The sequence below is a fragment of the Ptychodera flava genome, chromosome 19, assembly GCF_041260155.1.
Source record: "Ptychodera flava strain L36383 chromosome 19, AS_Pfla_20210202, whole genome shotgun sequence".
Classification (NCBI taxonomy): domain Eukaryota; kingdom Metazoa; phylum Hemichordata; class Enteropneusta; family Ptychoderidae; genus Ptychodera; species Ptychodera flava.
The window spans coordinates 27063720-27078501 of record NC_091946.1 but is presented as its reverse complement, the minus strand read 5'-3'; the positions used below and the strand labels follow the sequence as shown (position 1 = coordinate 27078501).

The window sequence follows — 14782 nt, the reverse complement described above, 5'->3', positions numbered from 1 at the left end:
TTTTGCCATTGAGTTAAGACATGAATTGCTGCCATTTTGAATTTCAAGTGTCAGAAAATGAGTTTCTCTACTACCAAATTTTGCGAGATGACTGCTTATTATTATCCTTGATTTGGAAAGATAATGTTTTAAAGTTCCCTTCTGGAAAGTTTGAGCAAATGTTTACATTTTTCAATTTCGAGGCGCGTACTACTTTAAGTTAATCGTAAAAATGTGATTGTGTTGTAATAGCACCCTTTCTGAACAGTACTGCAGTTTGAAAGTCAAAAGACACTATTTTGTCTTTGTCTTACTGATGTTGTACATCACATCACAATAAAACAAGCGACCTAGCGGCCGATATAGCTCCGCTGTGTTTATGTAGAGAATAACTATTTTTTACACATGTTGATGAAGAAGGTGGAAATCTTTGATAGCTCAATGCAGTGGCCAGAAAAAAGTGGCTAAAATAAGCTGCAAAATACACAATTGAAGATTTCATCATACTTTGAATACATCACATCGGATCATCCCTAAGAACATGTCAACCAAAGCTATCTGATGAGTAGTTTTTTGAGAATAAAATTTTCTGACCAAAAATGGCAACAATTGCCCCCAAAAATAAAAATTGCAGATTTCATAGTAATTTCAAGAGATCAAACTTAGTTCATCTATAGAAACCTGTATACCAAATTTCAAAGGTGTTAGACCAGTACTTTTTGAGAAATACATTTTTTGACCAAAATGGGAAAAATTGCCCCAAAAATTTAAAATTGCAGATTTCATCATAATTTCAACACATATCATTAAGGTGATCTGTAGAAACCTGTATACCAAATTGAAAAGATATCAGATGAGTAGTTTTAGAAATACACATTTTTTGACCAAAAATGGCAAAAATTGCCCTAAAAATACAAAATCGCAGATTTCATCATAATTTCAATAAATATCATGTAGTTTATCTGTAGGAACCTGTATACCAAATTTCAAAGCTATCAGATGAATAGTTTTGGAAATACACATTTTTTGACGAAAAATGGCAAAAATTGCCTCAAAAATACAAAATTTCAGATTTCATCAGAAATTCAATATATATTACTCAGTTCATCTATAGAAACATGTATACCAAATTTCAAAACTATTAGACCAGTACTTTTTGAGAAATACATTTTTTGACCAAAAATGGCAAAAATTGCCTTAAAAATGCAAATTTGCATATTTCTTTACAATTTGAACAAATCTCAAATAGATCATCCCTAGGGACATATGTAACAAATATCAAAGCTATCTGACTGGTAGTTTTGAAGAAGAAGATTTTTAAAGATTTTTTTACCAAAAATGACAAAAATTGCCTTAAAAATACAAATATGCAAATTTCACCATGATTTGAACAAATCTGACTGAAGTCACCCTAAGTAAACTGCATATCAAATTTCAAAGCAATCGGACAAGCGGTTTCAGAGAGAAGATTTTTTTACCAAAACACCAAAATTGCCCCAAAAATACAAATATGCAAATTTCACCACGATTTGAACAAACTTAAGTGTGGTCACCCCAAGTGAACTGCATATAAAATTTCAAAGCAATTGGACTTGCGGTTTCTGAGGAGAAGGCAATTGTTGAAGGACGACGACGACGACGACGGACGACGGACGACGGACGACGACGGACGACGACGGAAAATCAACCTATTTGATAAGCTCCGCGTCGCTGACAGCGGAGCTAATAAAGATTCCTTTAATTTTAGTCTCTTCAACCCCTATTACTACAAGTGATGTCCAATTTGACGACCCAAGACAATGGGACTGCTCCATTACACTGGAGGATATAGGGTAATTCTTACCTGTGCCAAACCACTGAACATACGTCCCATGGACTTGTAATCCAGACCTTCAGAACAGTTGACAACGATGACATAGTTGCCAAGGGCTTTACCCAAATCTTTGACGGTTTCTGTCTTACCAGTACCAGCTGGTCCTTTGGGTGAGCCACCACGATGTAAATGGAGTGCAGTTGTCAAGGTCATGTAACATCTGTGTCAAAAATAAACAGAATGGAAATATACATCCACTGAAGAGATCTGTTCATTGGTCTGTTACTGTTTACATTTGAATTGTAGTCCGGACCAAAATTCACTTGTCAACAACAATGCTGCACTTTACATTCACAGGCACTGTGTTGGGGAGCTACATGGTAGTAAGGGTTTAAACACGCTTTGGGAAGTTGAAAACGAACTTGAAATTAACATTAAAAACAAAAATAGTGAAAAAATCATCAAAGTTACAGCTTCTGGCCCTTAAATGTGACAAGTACTTGTGTGTATCCATAAATTTGCATTCTTGTTCAATTATGCAATCTTACATTTACAAATTACGAATTGTCACACTGTACCTGTCAGTTAGAGGGGTGATAACCAGCCTGCCAGAGTTTCCGAGGTACTCATATCCATACTGGAACTGTGTGTTTGTCTGCCTGACAACACAGTCATCGATATCTTTATCCCAGTAGACTCTGAGCTGCATGAGCCACTCAAAAGCCGTCACGTCATTGGTCTTGGACTTGATCAGTTTCTCTATCACGTCCCTGGCATGCACCTCAATGGTGACCAGGGCCACAATCTTGGCTCTCTGCATTCTGGTTAGGTTGCCGCGGATGGCGTCGGAGAACTTGTTCAACATTGATGCCTGCGATAAAGCAAGACGATATTTAAACCCATTCACTGACATGGTTTGGCCCAAACCTATTGTTATCAATGGTGAGTGAGGACCTTTTAACAAGAAATTGGGGTGAACAGGTTAACAGTTGAAGCAGTACCATGATGAAAATACATATAAGCTAATAAGCAGATATAAAATAAAATACGTAATTTACTATATACAATCATTAAATCTGATTTTGACAGCCATGACAAAATGCTTTATTTTTGTTATACATCATATTCTAAATGTGCATCAAATAAGACATGCCTTAATCTTTCAGACAGATTACACCTCAGAGACAGATATTCTGAGTCTAAAATATTTACAATATAATGCTCATCAATGCTGCACATGTGCATTAATTTTGAGGTTGGGGTAAATGAATTTTTCTTTTGATACTAAAAATTGAAAATATAATGTTTCTCCATAGAGTTTAGTACATAGTAATACAGCAGTTTTGAATTTCAAATATCAGTGATGTTTAGGATATTTGTTTCTCTAGTATTGGATGTGGGACCCCCCTGATATTTGTGAAAAAGTTGAAGTCTTTCACCTTCAAGATGTGTACTACCAACAACTTATGCATTTAAGAACATACCTGTTTCTTCTTCATACTCTTGAGGGCTCTCTGGTCTCCCCTCTCTTTGGTGGTTGCCAGGGCTTTGGTACAGTCTGCTGTCCATTGCATTTGACTTGAAGTAATCAACATCTGTACATGTGAAAGCAACATGAATTCCATCACTGTGTTGTACAACCAATATTTAGGCCAAAGTAATAGGGCCGTTCACAGTTTACGTCACTGTTCTCTTATTAATACGCAAAAATAAATATTTGTCCGCATTTTCAGATAACGCTTTTGAAAATTACGCATGCAAGAACGACGAAAATACATCTCAGTGGGTGACTGCTAGTGTAACAATGAATACTAAAAAAAATATTAACGACTCTGAGTACTAGCTGCAAAAACGGCCATGTATGCAACATTGATAAAATTTGTCCGCATTTCAAGCTGCGTGTGCGATGTCGCGCGCGTACAGCTATATTTAGTAACAAACCTGTAACCGTGAACAGCGCTATTACATTCTTTGTTTTTGCCTCCACTAAAAAGTTTGGAAGGTTAGTCAGCAAGGGTTTGAAAAACACACACAGAAAATTTGTACAGGTAAGATTTATATTCACTTGAATGTTTCCATGTAATGTGAGTACCCATTCAAGAATCAAAGCAGTGTTTTCTTTTTCATCTCCATAATTTACACTACAATGTGACATTCTGCAAGCATGCAATCATTTTAAGTACTTTTTTACAAAATTTGTAAACAAGGGTTTGTCGGTAGAAAAGATACATAGTAAAGCCTTATAACAAGTCTGGGTGCTTTTCTCATGAAAACTGCTAGTCACCTCTGAATAGAAGGACCAGATTATCAATAGATGTCAACCCTCACCTGTCCAGGCCACTCTTTGACCCACTTGTCTCTTTTGTTCAAGTTCTTCTTCAAAGCTATCTTGCAATTTTTCAGGATATCTTTCAAAGTCCACCTCATGGTTCTCTCAATGTCACACAACCATGCCTGAAATTGAACATTACATTGACGTTGAGGATTTATCTCTGCATGAAAGGCATACATAGAGTTCCAAATCTGAGTAATTCGGTTTGTAATTTTACAAAAGTGATAAAGGTTGCTGATACAGGACTAGACTGTGCATTTCCCTTTAAGACATGAAACATGTAACACTGCTTGTGAGAGAATTGGTGGAAGAAATGTTCTAAACAGTCCCATATCATAGTGCGGTTTCAATATTTTCTACGGTATGAACAATCAAATTTTGAGTTTATTAGCAAAGAAACCAAACAAAGTACCGCAAACGAGAAAGAAAAGCTTGGAAAAGCAAATTTAAAGCAATTTGTGACACTTTTTTATGCTAATTGCGTCACAAATTTTCATGAAAAGAAAATGAGTAACAGAAAACCATCCTTTTCTCTGTATTTATAACAAGTTCAACACAACTACCACAGAGAGTACAAAATTGCTCTGGAAAAACACAAGTCAGAGAAATATTGTTTTCAATGGATTAAACTACTAGCAATGATAAATGATAATTGAGAAGTGTACTGCTACACCTTTCTAACAAGCACTGTAACCATTTTTTATTGTTACCGATAAAATATCTATATACCGGTATATAAAATTATGGAGGAAATACAATCTTCAGTAGAAGCTTTTGTTTGCAAGCTGTGTAACGTACAGTACCGAATGACAAAATCTTGAAACTCTGAATGCAGAAATACTGTAGATTAAAACAAATACTCACTTCGACAGGTCCCTCTAGTAACACAGGATGACCAAACTCTACGTATTCACCATCTGCTGAATTCATACCAGAAGCTTCAAACTTCTGAGTGATTCCCATCTTGTGCATCTTGAGTGTCTTTATGTTGTCAAAGCATTTCTTCAAGTGAGGTTGGACCTTTATGGTGAGGGAGATAATTTATTAAAATCTACATTGGGAACGAATTCATAAAATGCTGAGTATCTAACAACGATAACCTCTGAACCTGAACCTCTCATTCTAATTTCTAACTTTTTATAGAAAACTACGATAGAACCAAAATTTGGGGTTAAAAAGGGTTAAGAAATCCAATGTTCAAACTGAATGATTCTTTTGGCTGTGGAATACAGTGATAATGCTATATTTAGACCATCGACCCTCAAGTTCATGAAGACTTACTCAATGATTGGAAATACAAGCACAACAAGGCCAGGTCACAGAACAAAAAGATTGCCATACTTATATTAGGACTGACTGAGCCATGCTACAGAGGACAGTCATGCAAAAATTATCATTGTTCAAGCAACTATGAGTATGTGGCATTACTTCATCCATCAGTCCATCCATTCATCCTTGACACTGAAATTCTGGTAGCGGTGTCTTGCTGAGACACCTATGCCTTCAATGAAACAAGGGACCTGTGATAGTGCCATGACCATGTCACAAGTCTAGGCATACTTACAGCTTCTGGGTTCCTAGATTGGCCAAGTATCTCAAGTAAATCATCGTTGGATAAGAAGTAGAACCTGGGGAAGATTTGTCTCTTGGTCTCCAGGTACATATCCAAGGATTTCTGAATTTCCTCCAACTTGGTGTTCATGTCATTGAGTGTCTCCAGCAAACCTGATATGAAGGTTGAAAAATTTCACAATTTACAAATTATTCAATCATGGTTAAGCAGACATTTTCCAACTCTTGTACCATTTAAGGTAAGACCTTATACTTCAATTGGTATATGCTTATCTGCGAGACAGTAGCAGTGAATTATTTGTCGGTGTCCTGTCAAATTGTACGTGACGACAGAATATTTGCACAGACTACGCGGCAGTGAACTCTTTCAGTTATTTCAAAGTTACGTTTGTGTCTACTTCCAGACTTGCAAAGGATTTAATGATTTAATGTACACAAATGAAAGTAACATTTGTTATGTCTTTTTCATTCATTTGTTTGAATTGAATTTGTCATATTTGTATTTTCCTTTTTTTCTCAGAACTGTGTGTACCATGTGTATCATGTTATGCAAGTAACTTGTGTTATGTTTGAGCTACACAAAAGTGTTCAGAGTGTAATAAACCATGGATCCATGCTTCATAGCTGAGGTTTAGATCCTACAAAAACTATTTACTCCACAAGCTTTAAAATGAGCCCCACACAAGTGGTAGACCAGAAAATTATTGGGAAAATTTGAGAGTTTGAAGATCTGCCCCAAACTTTCCAAAGGCACATTCTAAATTAAAAATCTGCATTTAACAAAGCTAGCTGTACCTTCATAGTGAGTTCCTCGGAGAGCATTGTTGTCCTTGTTGAGTCTTCCCATGATGACTTTCCAGTTGGCATTGACACTGTCAAATTCATTGGACTCTCTAGGCAGCTGTTTACGGATGTCTTCACCGAGGAAGATGTTCTGATGAAAGAAAATCAGGAAAAGATGAGCATCAAAGTATTCACAGAATTGAAAAAATTTATAATATCATTAGTCTAGAATTGAAGTGAGGAACACGGTTTTTGTATAGGGCTTGAAAAAAAGTGTCACCAAGCTGCTCAAGTTATGTTTCTGCTGTTCCCCTTTGTGCAGTACCATACTCATTTTAAAGGTATACAGTCACCTGTAATCTAAATATGCCCATATATGGTCAAAGGGGCGTTCCTTGGTATTCAAAATGCCCATGTGAGGGCGCTGTTTTTAAAAAGCGGCCACCCGCTTAAAATCTGTGATTGGTTAGATTTTCTCTTTCCATGGTAACTATGGCAAAATTAGAACAGGTGACAGTATACCTTTAATGGTGACAAAAATTCACGGGTTTCAAAATCATTTAGTACCCACATTCTCAAACCCTAGAAAACACCTATGCTGAGAAATTCATGAGATGACTAGTATTTGTTTTCAAATTCTGACTAATATACAATTATTCAAAATATTAACCCTTTGACTGTTCTAATTTTTCACGCCAAAATTTTAGTGCAACATTTTACAAAGTTTTACAAATTTGTTTGTAATGTTTTTGATAATTTGGACCAAATGGACATCAAATTTCATTGGGTACAGCTTTTTATCAAAATTTCACAAAAATTTGAAAAAAAATTGACTGGGCCATATTTTATAAAGTGACAAATATTGACTGTGGCACTCAAACGGTTAATGTGTCATTGTTTATTCACAGGGTACTGGGTATACAAAGACCTTTCCAAAAAATATGATGAGTTTAAATAACATAATGTGTCATACTTCCAGGTACATCCATTGTCTTTGTACAGTGAGGGTCATTTCAATGACTTCCAGAATGTGTGACAGTGTCCTCTCCCAGTAATCCACTTCTTTCTCAAATGCTTTCACAAATCTGGATGCTTTCATTGTGGAAAGTTGTACCTGGTTGTCCTCAAGGATCTGGAAGACTTCATCTGTGGCCCTGAAGATGAGAAGAAAATGAAATATATCTTAATCATTACTTAATTTATTTTATTTCAAAGCAAACCAGTGGACAAGATCATGCTAGTTAAATTGCACAACATTCCTTTCTTAAGAATGCAGTACTAATGTAAATTTCAACCTCTAAATTTGTATTAAAAAGCTAAATATCTCGTATGATTTCAGAGTTTCTGTGAACGTATAGCTCTGTAGTTAACCCTTTCACCATCATGGTTTGGTCCAAACCCCCTGTTATCAATGGTGATGGACCTGTTTACAGATAATTGGACGGTGAACAGGTTAAAAAAATAGTCTTTGTCACTGTCCAGTGATGCACGCATATCATAAATTATTATTGGGGTTGAAAAATAATATGACAGAACTCCATGACCTTGCCTTGACGTTTGTGTGGTACGGAAGTTATTTTCACGAGTGATGCGGTGTATCCTGCGGCCGTATTTTCACGAGCGAAGCGAGTGAAAATACAGCAAGGATACACCGCATCACGAGTGAAAATAACTTCCGTACCATACAAACGTCAAGGCAAGGTCATGGAGTTCTGTTATTATTACATATGTTCCCAAATTACACACGTTGGTAACTTCATCGAGCAAGTAAATTCTTCGGGTCGGCGGATGGATATTACTTAACCAATAGAGTTATTCGCCCCTCAGCTTGTACACTCAAACAATGTCACTCACACGTATGACACTACAAAATGTTTTCAAGCGAAACCGTTCGTATTTTATACCATTATAATCGAAATTCATGTACACTGGAACAAGAACAATGAGTAAAACTTCAAAACGAGAAAGTCTAATTATGTTATCGGTTGAATAATTCAATCTGAGTCGGAATCGGAGTAGATCACTGCAGGTCGGCGACGTTTGGAGGCGATGCAACGTGGTATACAGGTGAAGACTGTTTAGATAGGTAATTATTTCCGGTGATGTTGAATGTATAGGTGAACGATCCACCGCTGATGTGTGCATTTGAGAACATCCCTGGTAGTTGCAGCAACTGATTGAGGGCATTTTGATGCATTGACGACAAGGGACCTCGAATATTAGCATACGAAGGACCGGCCACTGGTATGTTCGGCCGGCATCAGGCTTGTACTTCCGGTCACGGTCGGTCGTGGATGCAGGTTGTGTACCGGCGCAGCGAGTATGTTGCTCATCTGACGCTGCTGGTCTGCACTGGCCACAGAATAACGGTTGAGTTTTTGTGCCCGCTTAGCTTAGTTGTGAAGCCACAGTTGGTGTAACGCCGGCATCGATCAGTCATTGTACGCAGGCTTTACGAGCGCTGTGATTACTCAATTTGTCAGTGAGTCCCGTCGCTAAGAAAAAAAAAACGGGCTAGCAATTGATCTAACTCAGGTGGTGGAATGTTCAGAACTTCGCAAGTTTCTTCTGTCATGTTGTGAAGCCATTCCTTGAAAACTGCCACTTCGCGTCTTGTTTTCATTTCCGTGTTTTGGTTTTTCTGCGCTCCAACTTGGACGTCGATATCAGCTGTGTTGACACGGGCACATCTCCCTGTGCTCGCAGTCCCAGTCGGCACTGTCAACGACGCTACCGTCGCGTTATCCTTAAAAAATACTTGTTTCTCCGTGTCACATTGTGTCTCCGTAATAAAATTCAATTTCAAAATGATCAACATATTCGCAATTTTGCCAGTCGTAATGCTGGTCCTCAATCGAGCTGGTTTCAATATACAGCAGACGACAGTTTTTACCAAAGTATAAAGTAGTCCGCCAAATTTGATACTCATTTGCATAATTTAGCGTGAAAATACCGAAAAATTGTTGAATGGGCACGTGACTAATTTGCATAGTTATTTGATGGCTTGTGACATTCTTCAATCTGTAAGTACGTTTTTAGCTGTTTGACAAGGAGTTAATTGTTAACATTTTGTATTATTATGATAAAATTAATAAAGTGTAGGAAGCAACTGTGTGGTCAATATGATATGCAATTTATCCTGCCAAAAACCAAATTTTGAAAAGGAACTATTTTTCTCATATGCACATTACTGAGATTCAATACCAACTTTATGTGGTGGGGCACAATAGAATAATCTGCAGTACATATGTAATAATCTTTATTATGGTTTGCTGAATGAAGTATTGTCATAATATCACTAACAGTAGGATAGCAGCTTCTTGAATGATGGTGGATCAGAAATGATCTATCTATGCATGTATGTACAGGTATCTACAGACGCATTCTGGGACTGCAGACTTGGCCACCCAGTACCCGTACATACCGGTACATCACCTATGTTATGCCTGTAAAGTATTGCTTCGCAATTGCAAATACTTGATTCTAATGATAACATCAGTCTGTCTTTGTTTTCAATGACTTACTTGAGTCTGAAGTGACCTCTGTCCTTGTAAGGTCCAATATCCAGCACGGTTTCATCCCAGGTCTCTTTGATTGCCTTGATAGACAGCTCTATGGCCAATTCCTTAGTGGCCGCGGCGGACACCTCACTGATCTGCTCTGCGAACTGATCCAGCCCCAACTCGATGATCTTTTCAAGGGTGAATTCTTCCGAGGTGTGGTCAAAGCTCTTCCCAGATTCTGTTTTGATCTGAATCCAGTGTCTCTCCCTCATGGCTGTGTTGTGCAAGTCGGTGATCAGCGGCATGGTTCTCTTGAACTGGTCGACCTTGCCCTTGGAGGTTTCAACGATCTCCCAGTTTTTGTCCTGCAACCAATGCAGTGATACAAATGTAGTGAACTGCACTTAGCAGTCTGAATGAAAGCACCATAGCTCAAGTACACATCCAATTTTGAGCATGAGCCTATTTTGAATAATGTAACATTGTACATTATTACTATTAGATGTGCCTACCAATTAAACAACTCTTATATCAAACAACCAATGGCCTTGTATGTGAATCAGCGTTTTAATCGTCACAATGGATATTCTATTCTATACCTGTATAGAAGATTTATCCATAACCTAACCTTTGTCTCACCCAAACCAATGTGCTTGATTTCATGTTTACAACACTGACTCCCTCTCTACAGCCCCATCTCCATTCTGCACATTGGTACTACAAGCTTACTACTATACATAAATCAATAGAACACAGGGAAAGAGGTTTAAAAAAAGTGTGGAAATAATACATGTACTTATATAGTGGACTGCTTCAATTGTCTCTAGTTTTCAATCCACCCCTTATTGGGGCAAAAGGAAACAAGAACAGACTTTACAAATGGCAGAGATATTGTACATTTCCAATCTATATTTTATTGGCACTGTGTCGAGAGACTACAGTGAATATGATACACATACCTTGAGTTCCCTGCTCAACCTGTTCAGTTTCTTGTACAGCTGCTGTGCAGTCATTTCCATGTCCGTCGTAACCAGTCCCGAGAAGGCTCCAACTTTCCATTCATTCCACAGTCCCTCCCATTCCTTGGTCAGTGTCCATATTTGCTCAATATGGTCCAGATCCTGTTCCATGAAATATATCAAATATTACATGTATATTCGATGTATTAAAAAAAGGCAACCTAGTATATTTTTTTCAGTGAATGCGGAGAAAAATGCCATTGCGATTGCTTTACCTTTAGTCTGAAAAAATAACATATGCAATGTTGAAAATTTAGTAATCTAGTAATCTGAACCACCTTTTGCTTTGATAAAACACCAACAATTTTAAAATAAATCTGCAGATCAAGTATGGTTTTATCTATTATACATTTTATAGAGATAGCATGAAAAAAGGGTTTTTAAAGTGTATTTTCTATACTGTTTGCAGACTTGTCCGTGTTTTAATTTTTAATACAAAAACATGAGGCTCAACATTCACAGTAAATCTATGACCTATTTGGGAATGAACACCAGTTCATGACAAAGTGAAAACTCTAGGCTTTCATCTGAAAAGCACTGAGGTGCACATGTGCCGAAAAGAATTTTTGTAACAATGCGCCACTAATTCACCGGGCATGAAAGAGCTTCAAAGCGTGTGTTTGAAAAACAGGAAATCTGCCATTATTTACCTTATCAAGTGCAATGACTTCTTTGTTTGGCGGTTGGTCAATTTTGAAGATACCAAGGCCTCGTTTCAGGGTGGCTTCCTGTTCTTTGAGTTCGTTCAGTTTATCCCTGGTTTCATTGATCTGTCCCAATGCGTCATCACATTCAATATTGCTGGAGAATGGACCTACGGAAAACAAATTATAATGAATATTTTTTGTACCTTAAGTTTGAAATTTAGAAAGTAGTGCTGTTTTGATAGTTGGTATTTTCTGTTGTCTTACTTGTCTCAAAAGATGGCAAAAACATCTCATGAGTAAAGATATGATGTATGGCTATAGTATTTGCTGACAAATATCCACCTTGGGGACAGATATTCGGACTCTCACACTTTTACAATATTCTTTTGGCTGACAACTTGTAAGGGCTCATTTTGAAGCTTATGGAGTAAATAAAGTTTTCACTGGCTTAGTTTCATGAAAATCAGGAATTTTAGCATCTTCACCATAGAGATAACACAGGAATGATGGAAAGTTTGAATTTCAAATATCGGTAAATATTGGGTAATTTGTTTCTCCGGTACCATAATTTACACAGTGACCCAAGATTTTGATTTTTGATTTTGAAAGAGAATGGTTGAAAGTTGGAATGAGAAAAGTTTCAGCAAAAGTTTAAGTCTTCCACTTCCAAGGCATATATTACCATAAGTGTTAGATATAGGTAGTGTGTGGTGATTTGAGTGGGGAACAAATGCAATCACTGTAATCTGAAAGTCCTTGGATGACATTAAACATGCTTTTTGGTAATTCCACGATATTGGTTGGGAAAATTAAAAAGTTTGCCATGATAATTCATAGCTGTTTACCAACCGCAGGCAGAAACATCATACTTGCCGCATGAAAAAATATCATATGCATTAATACAATGAATGAAATTCCTGTGGGTTATATTATTTACAATATTACAAATCTTTTCAACACTGAAATCTATTTCAATAACAATATCTACTCCAACCTACTGGCTAACCCTCACAAGTGCAGCTGGTGATTTCAAATCCTTACCATTGCTATGAAAGTCTTCATACAGATTGTGAACATTCTTCTTGAACTCCTCAGCCGACGCAATGAGCCCGCTCTTGAACTTCTCTTTATATTTCTTCAGCATGGCATCACTGTCTATCAGACACTGCTGGAAGCTGACCCACTCATTGCTCAGATCATCTAACATCTTCTGTGTCTGTAGTCAGAGGGAAAAAAAATTGCAAGATGTTGAAATTATCGGGAGCATAGTGGTACAGAAATTACAAGAACATATAAAGCAAAATTTAACTGTGAACAATTGGACAAATTTTACTGAAGCTAATTTTTGGCAGGTTGTACATTCTTCCATAAGACATGAGAAATTACTTTCTTGACACAAAATTTGACAAAGTTTACCTATTTGATTTGAAAACAATTGAGCTTGCCATTATCTCTGGGCACTAGACTTAACAATGTCCTTGTGTCCATATCAGGTTCAATGTCACTTCTGAGCACCACATAGCATTACTTGCTCAGAACAAACTTGGCATTGAGCAATGTAATGTACTTTAGTATTTTCAATCTAGCATATCATTATGTACAGTTTACAATTTCCTATATCACTGATAAACCCATTTTTTTCTATCACGAAAATTATAGTGCAACATTTTACCAATATTTTGTGATTTTTCTGTACTTTGTTGATTATTTTTAATCAAATGGACGCAACTTTTCATTGGCTACAGGTTTTGACAAAAATTTTGGGAATAATCTGTAAAAACCTGTCTTGATTATAATATTTACAAGCAACAAAAATTGACTGGTGCACTCAAAGGGTTAGTGAGTTCAAAGCGCATAAAAAAACACTCACTTCCTCTGGAATGCTGACATCATACTTCTCAAGAATAGCAAACTGTTCATGCAGAGGTGGAACCTGGCCTCTATCTTGGTCAAGTCATTCTGCAGCGTCTCAAGAAGAGTCAGACTATCGCCAAGTTCATCCAGGGTCTGGGGTGGTTTGCTCAACCTGTAGATACGATCACAAAGTACAGGTTTTGATCACAACATAATATGAAAATCTTATGCCCCTATTCTAAAATGTTATGGTCAAATCTATATACTAAACAATCTTAGAAAGTCCATCCTTGACCGAAAATACATCTATACTCACCAAATTTTAAGCTGGTAAGTGCCTTTGTTTCCAAGAAAAGTCAGTGTACATAGACACACACACACATACATACACACAGTACATACAAACAGACAGAAAACAGGCAATGAACAGCTACTACCCCTACAGCTTCTCTCACCACGTATATGGCAACTACAAGCTTACAATAGAGTGGTACAACATACCCGTACTGAGCTGACCGGGTAAATACTCCATTTCAATAAAAGAAAGTAACATATATCTCCTGATATAACTTTAAGAGTCATACACTCAATCAGAGTTGTGATGCCGTAGTGACATAACCAATCAACATTTGACACCTTGCAAGCTCAAGTTCTTTTAAAGGGCAAAAACTAACATTTTTGGGTCAATTGGAAATATTCTGTGACATGACACAGCCACCTCACACCAAGCATAGCAGAGAACACCAAGCACCTACCTATCAGCATTGTCTTTGAGGAATGCATGCAGCTCAGTGAGTTTCTGACTGGCCATGTCACGCAGCAGAGTGGTGAACTTATTCTGCCATTCATTGCAGTGACTCAGCAAGGCAAACTTGAGCGGAGAGCAGTCCAGCAACACAAACTGAATGTTCAACACCGTCTCTTCCTTCTGTACATTGTTGGCAACTTCAGTGTATCTGTAGATGGAAATATAGATATCCTTTGTTACAATTGCCATAAAGATACCACGGAATAGATGGGTTACACAAAAAATTATGTCTTAGGATGTAACTTCTTCTTTGAATTTGAACATCTACCACAGTACATCTTTGCAATAGATGAAACCCAGAATTCAAATGGGCCTGGGTAACCACAAAACACCACACAGAAATGTATTTATACCTGTGTGTATACCTTTGTATGTATTTGTTTGTACCACACTACAAAACAATGTCTTCAACATCCATTTTCGATAATATACTGCAGTAGTAAGAATGTGACATATCATGCCAGAGCCAGCC

At 37.2% G+C, this 14782-nt stretch overlaps 1 protein-coding gene across 1 annotated transcript in view; it reads right to left on the bottom strand.

Annotated features, from left to right (window-relative positions):
- Positions 1-14782, bottom strand: part of LOC139119117 (dynein axonemal heavy chain 2-like) — a 78657-nt gene that overhangs the window by 47863 nt on the left and 16012 nt on the right. Inside the window, 15 exon segments of the mRNA XM_070682760.1 lie at positions 1823-2012; positions 2371-2663; positions 3277-3387; positions 4121-4246; positions 4989-5144; positions 5689-5849; positions 6492-6630; positions 7453-7633; positions 10004-10347; positions 10942-11103; positions 11652-11815; positions 12690-12864; positions 13519-13586; positions 13589-13674; positions 14258-14458. Coding sequence (XP_070538861.1) covers positions 1823-2012; positions 2371-2663; positions 3277-3387; positions 4121-4246; positions 4989-5144; positions 5689-5849; positions 6492-6630; positions 7453-7633; positions 10004-10347; positions 10942-11103; positions 11652-11815; positions 12690-12864; positions 13519-13586; positions 13589-13674; positions 14258-14458 — 2557 coding nt within the window.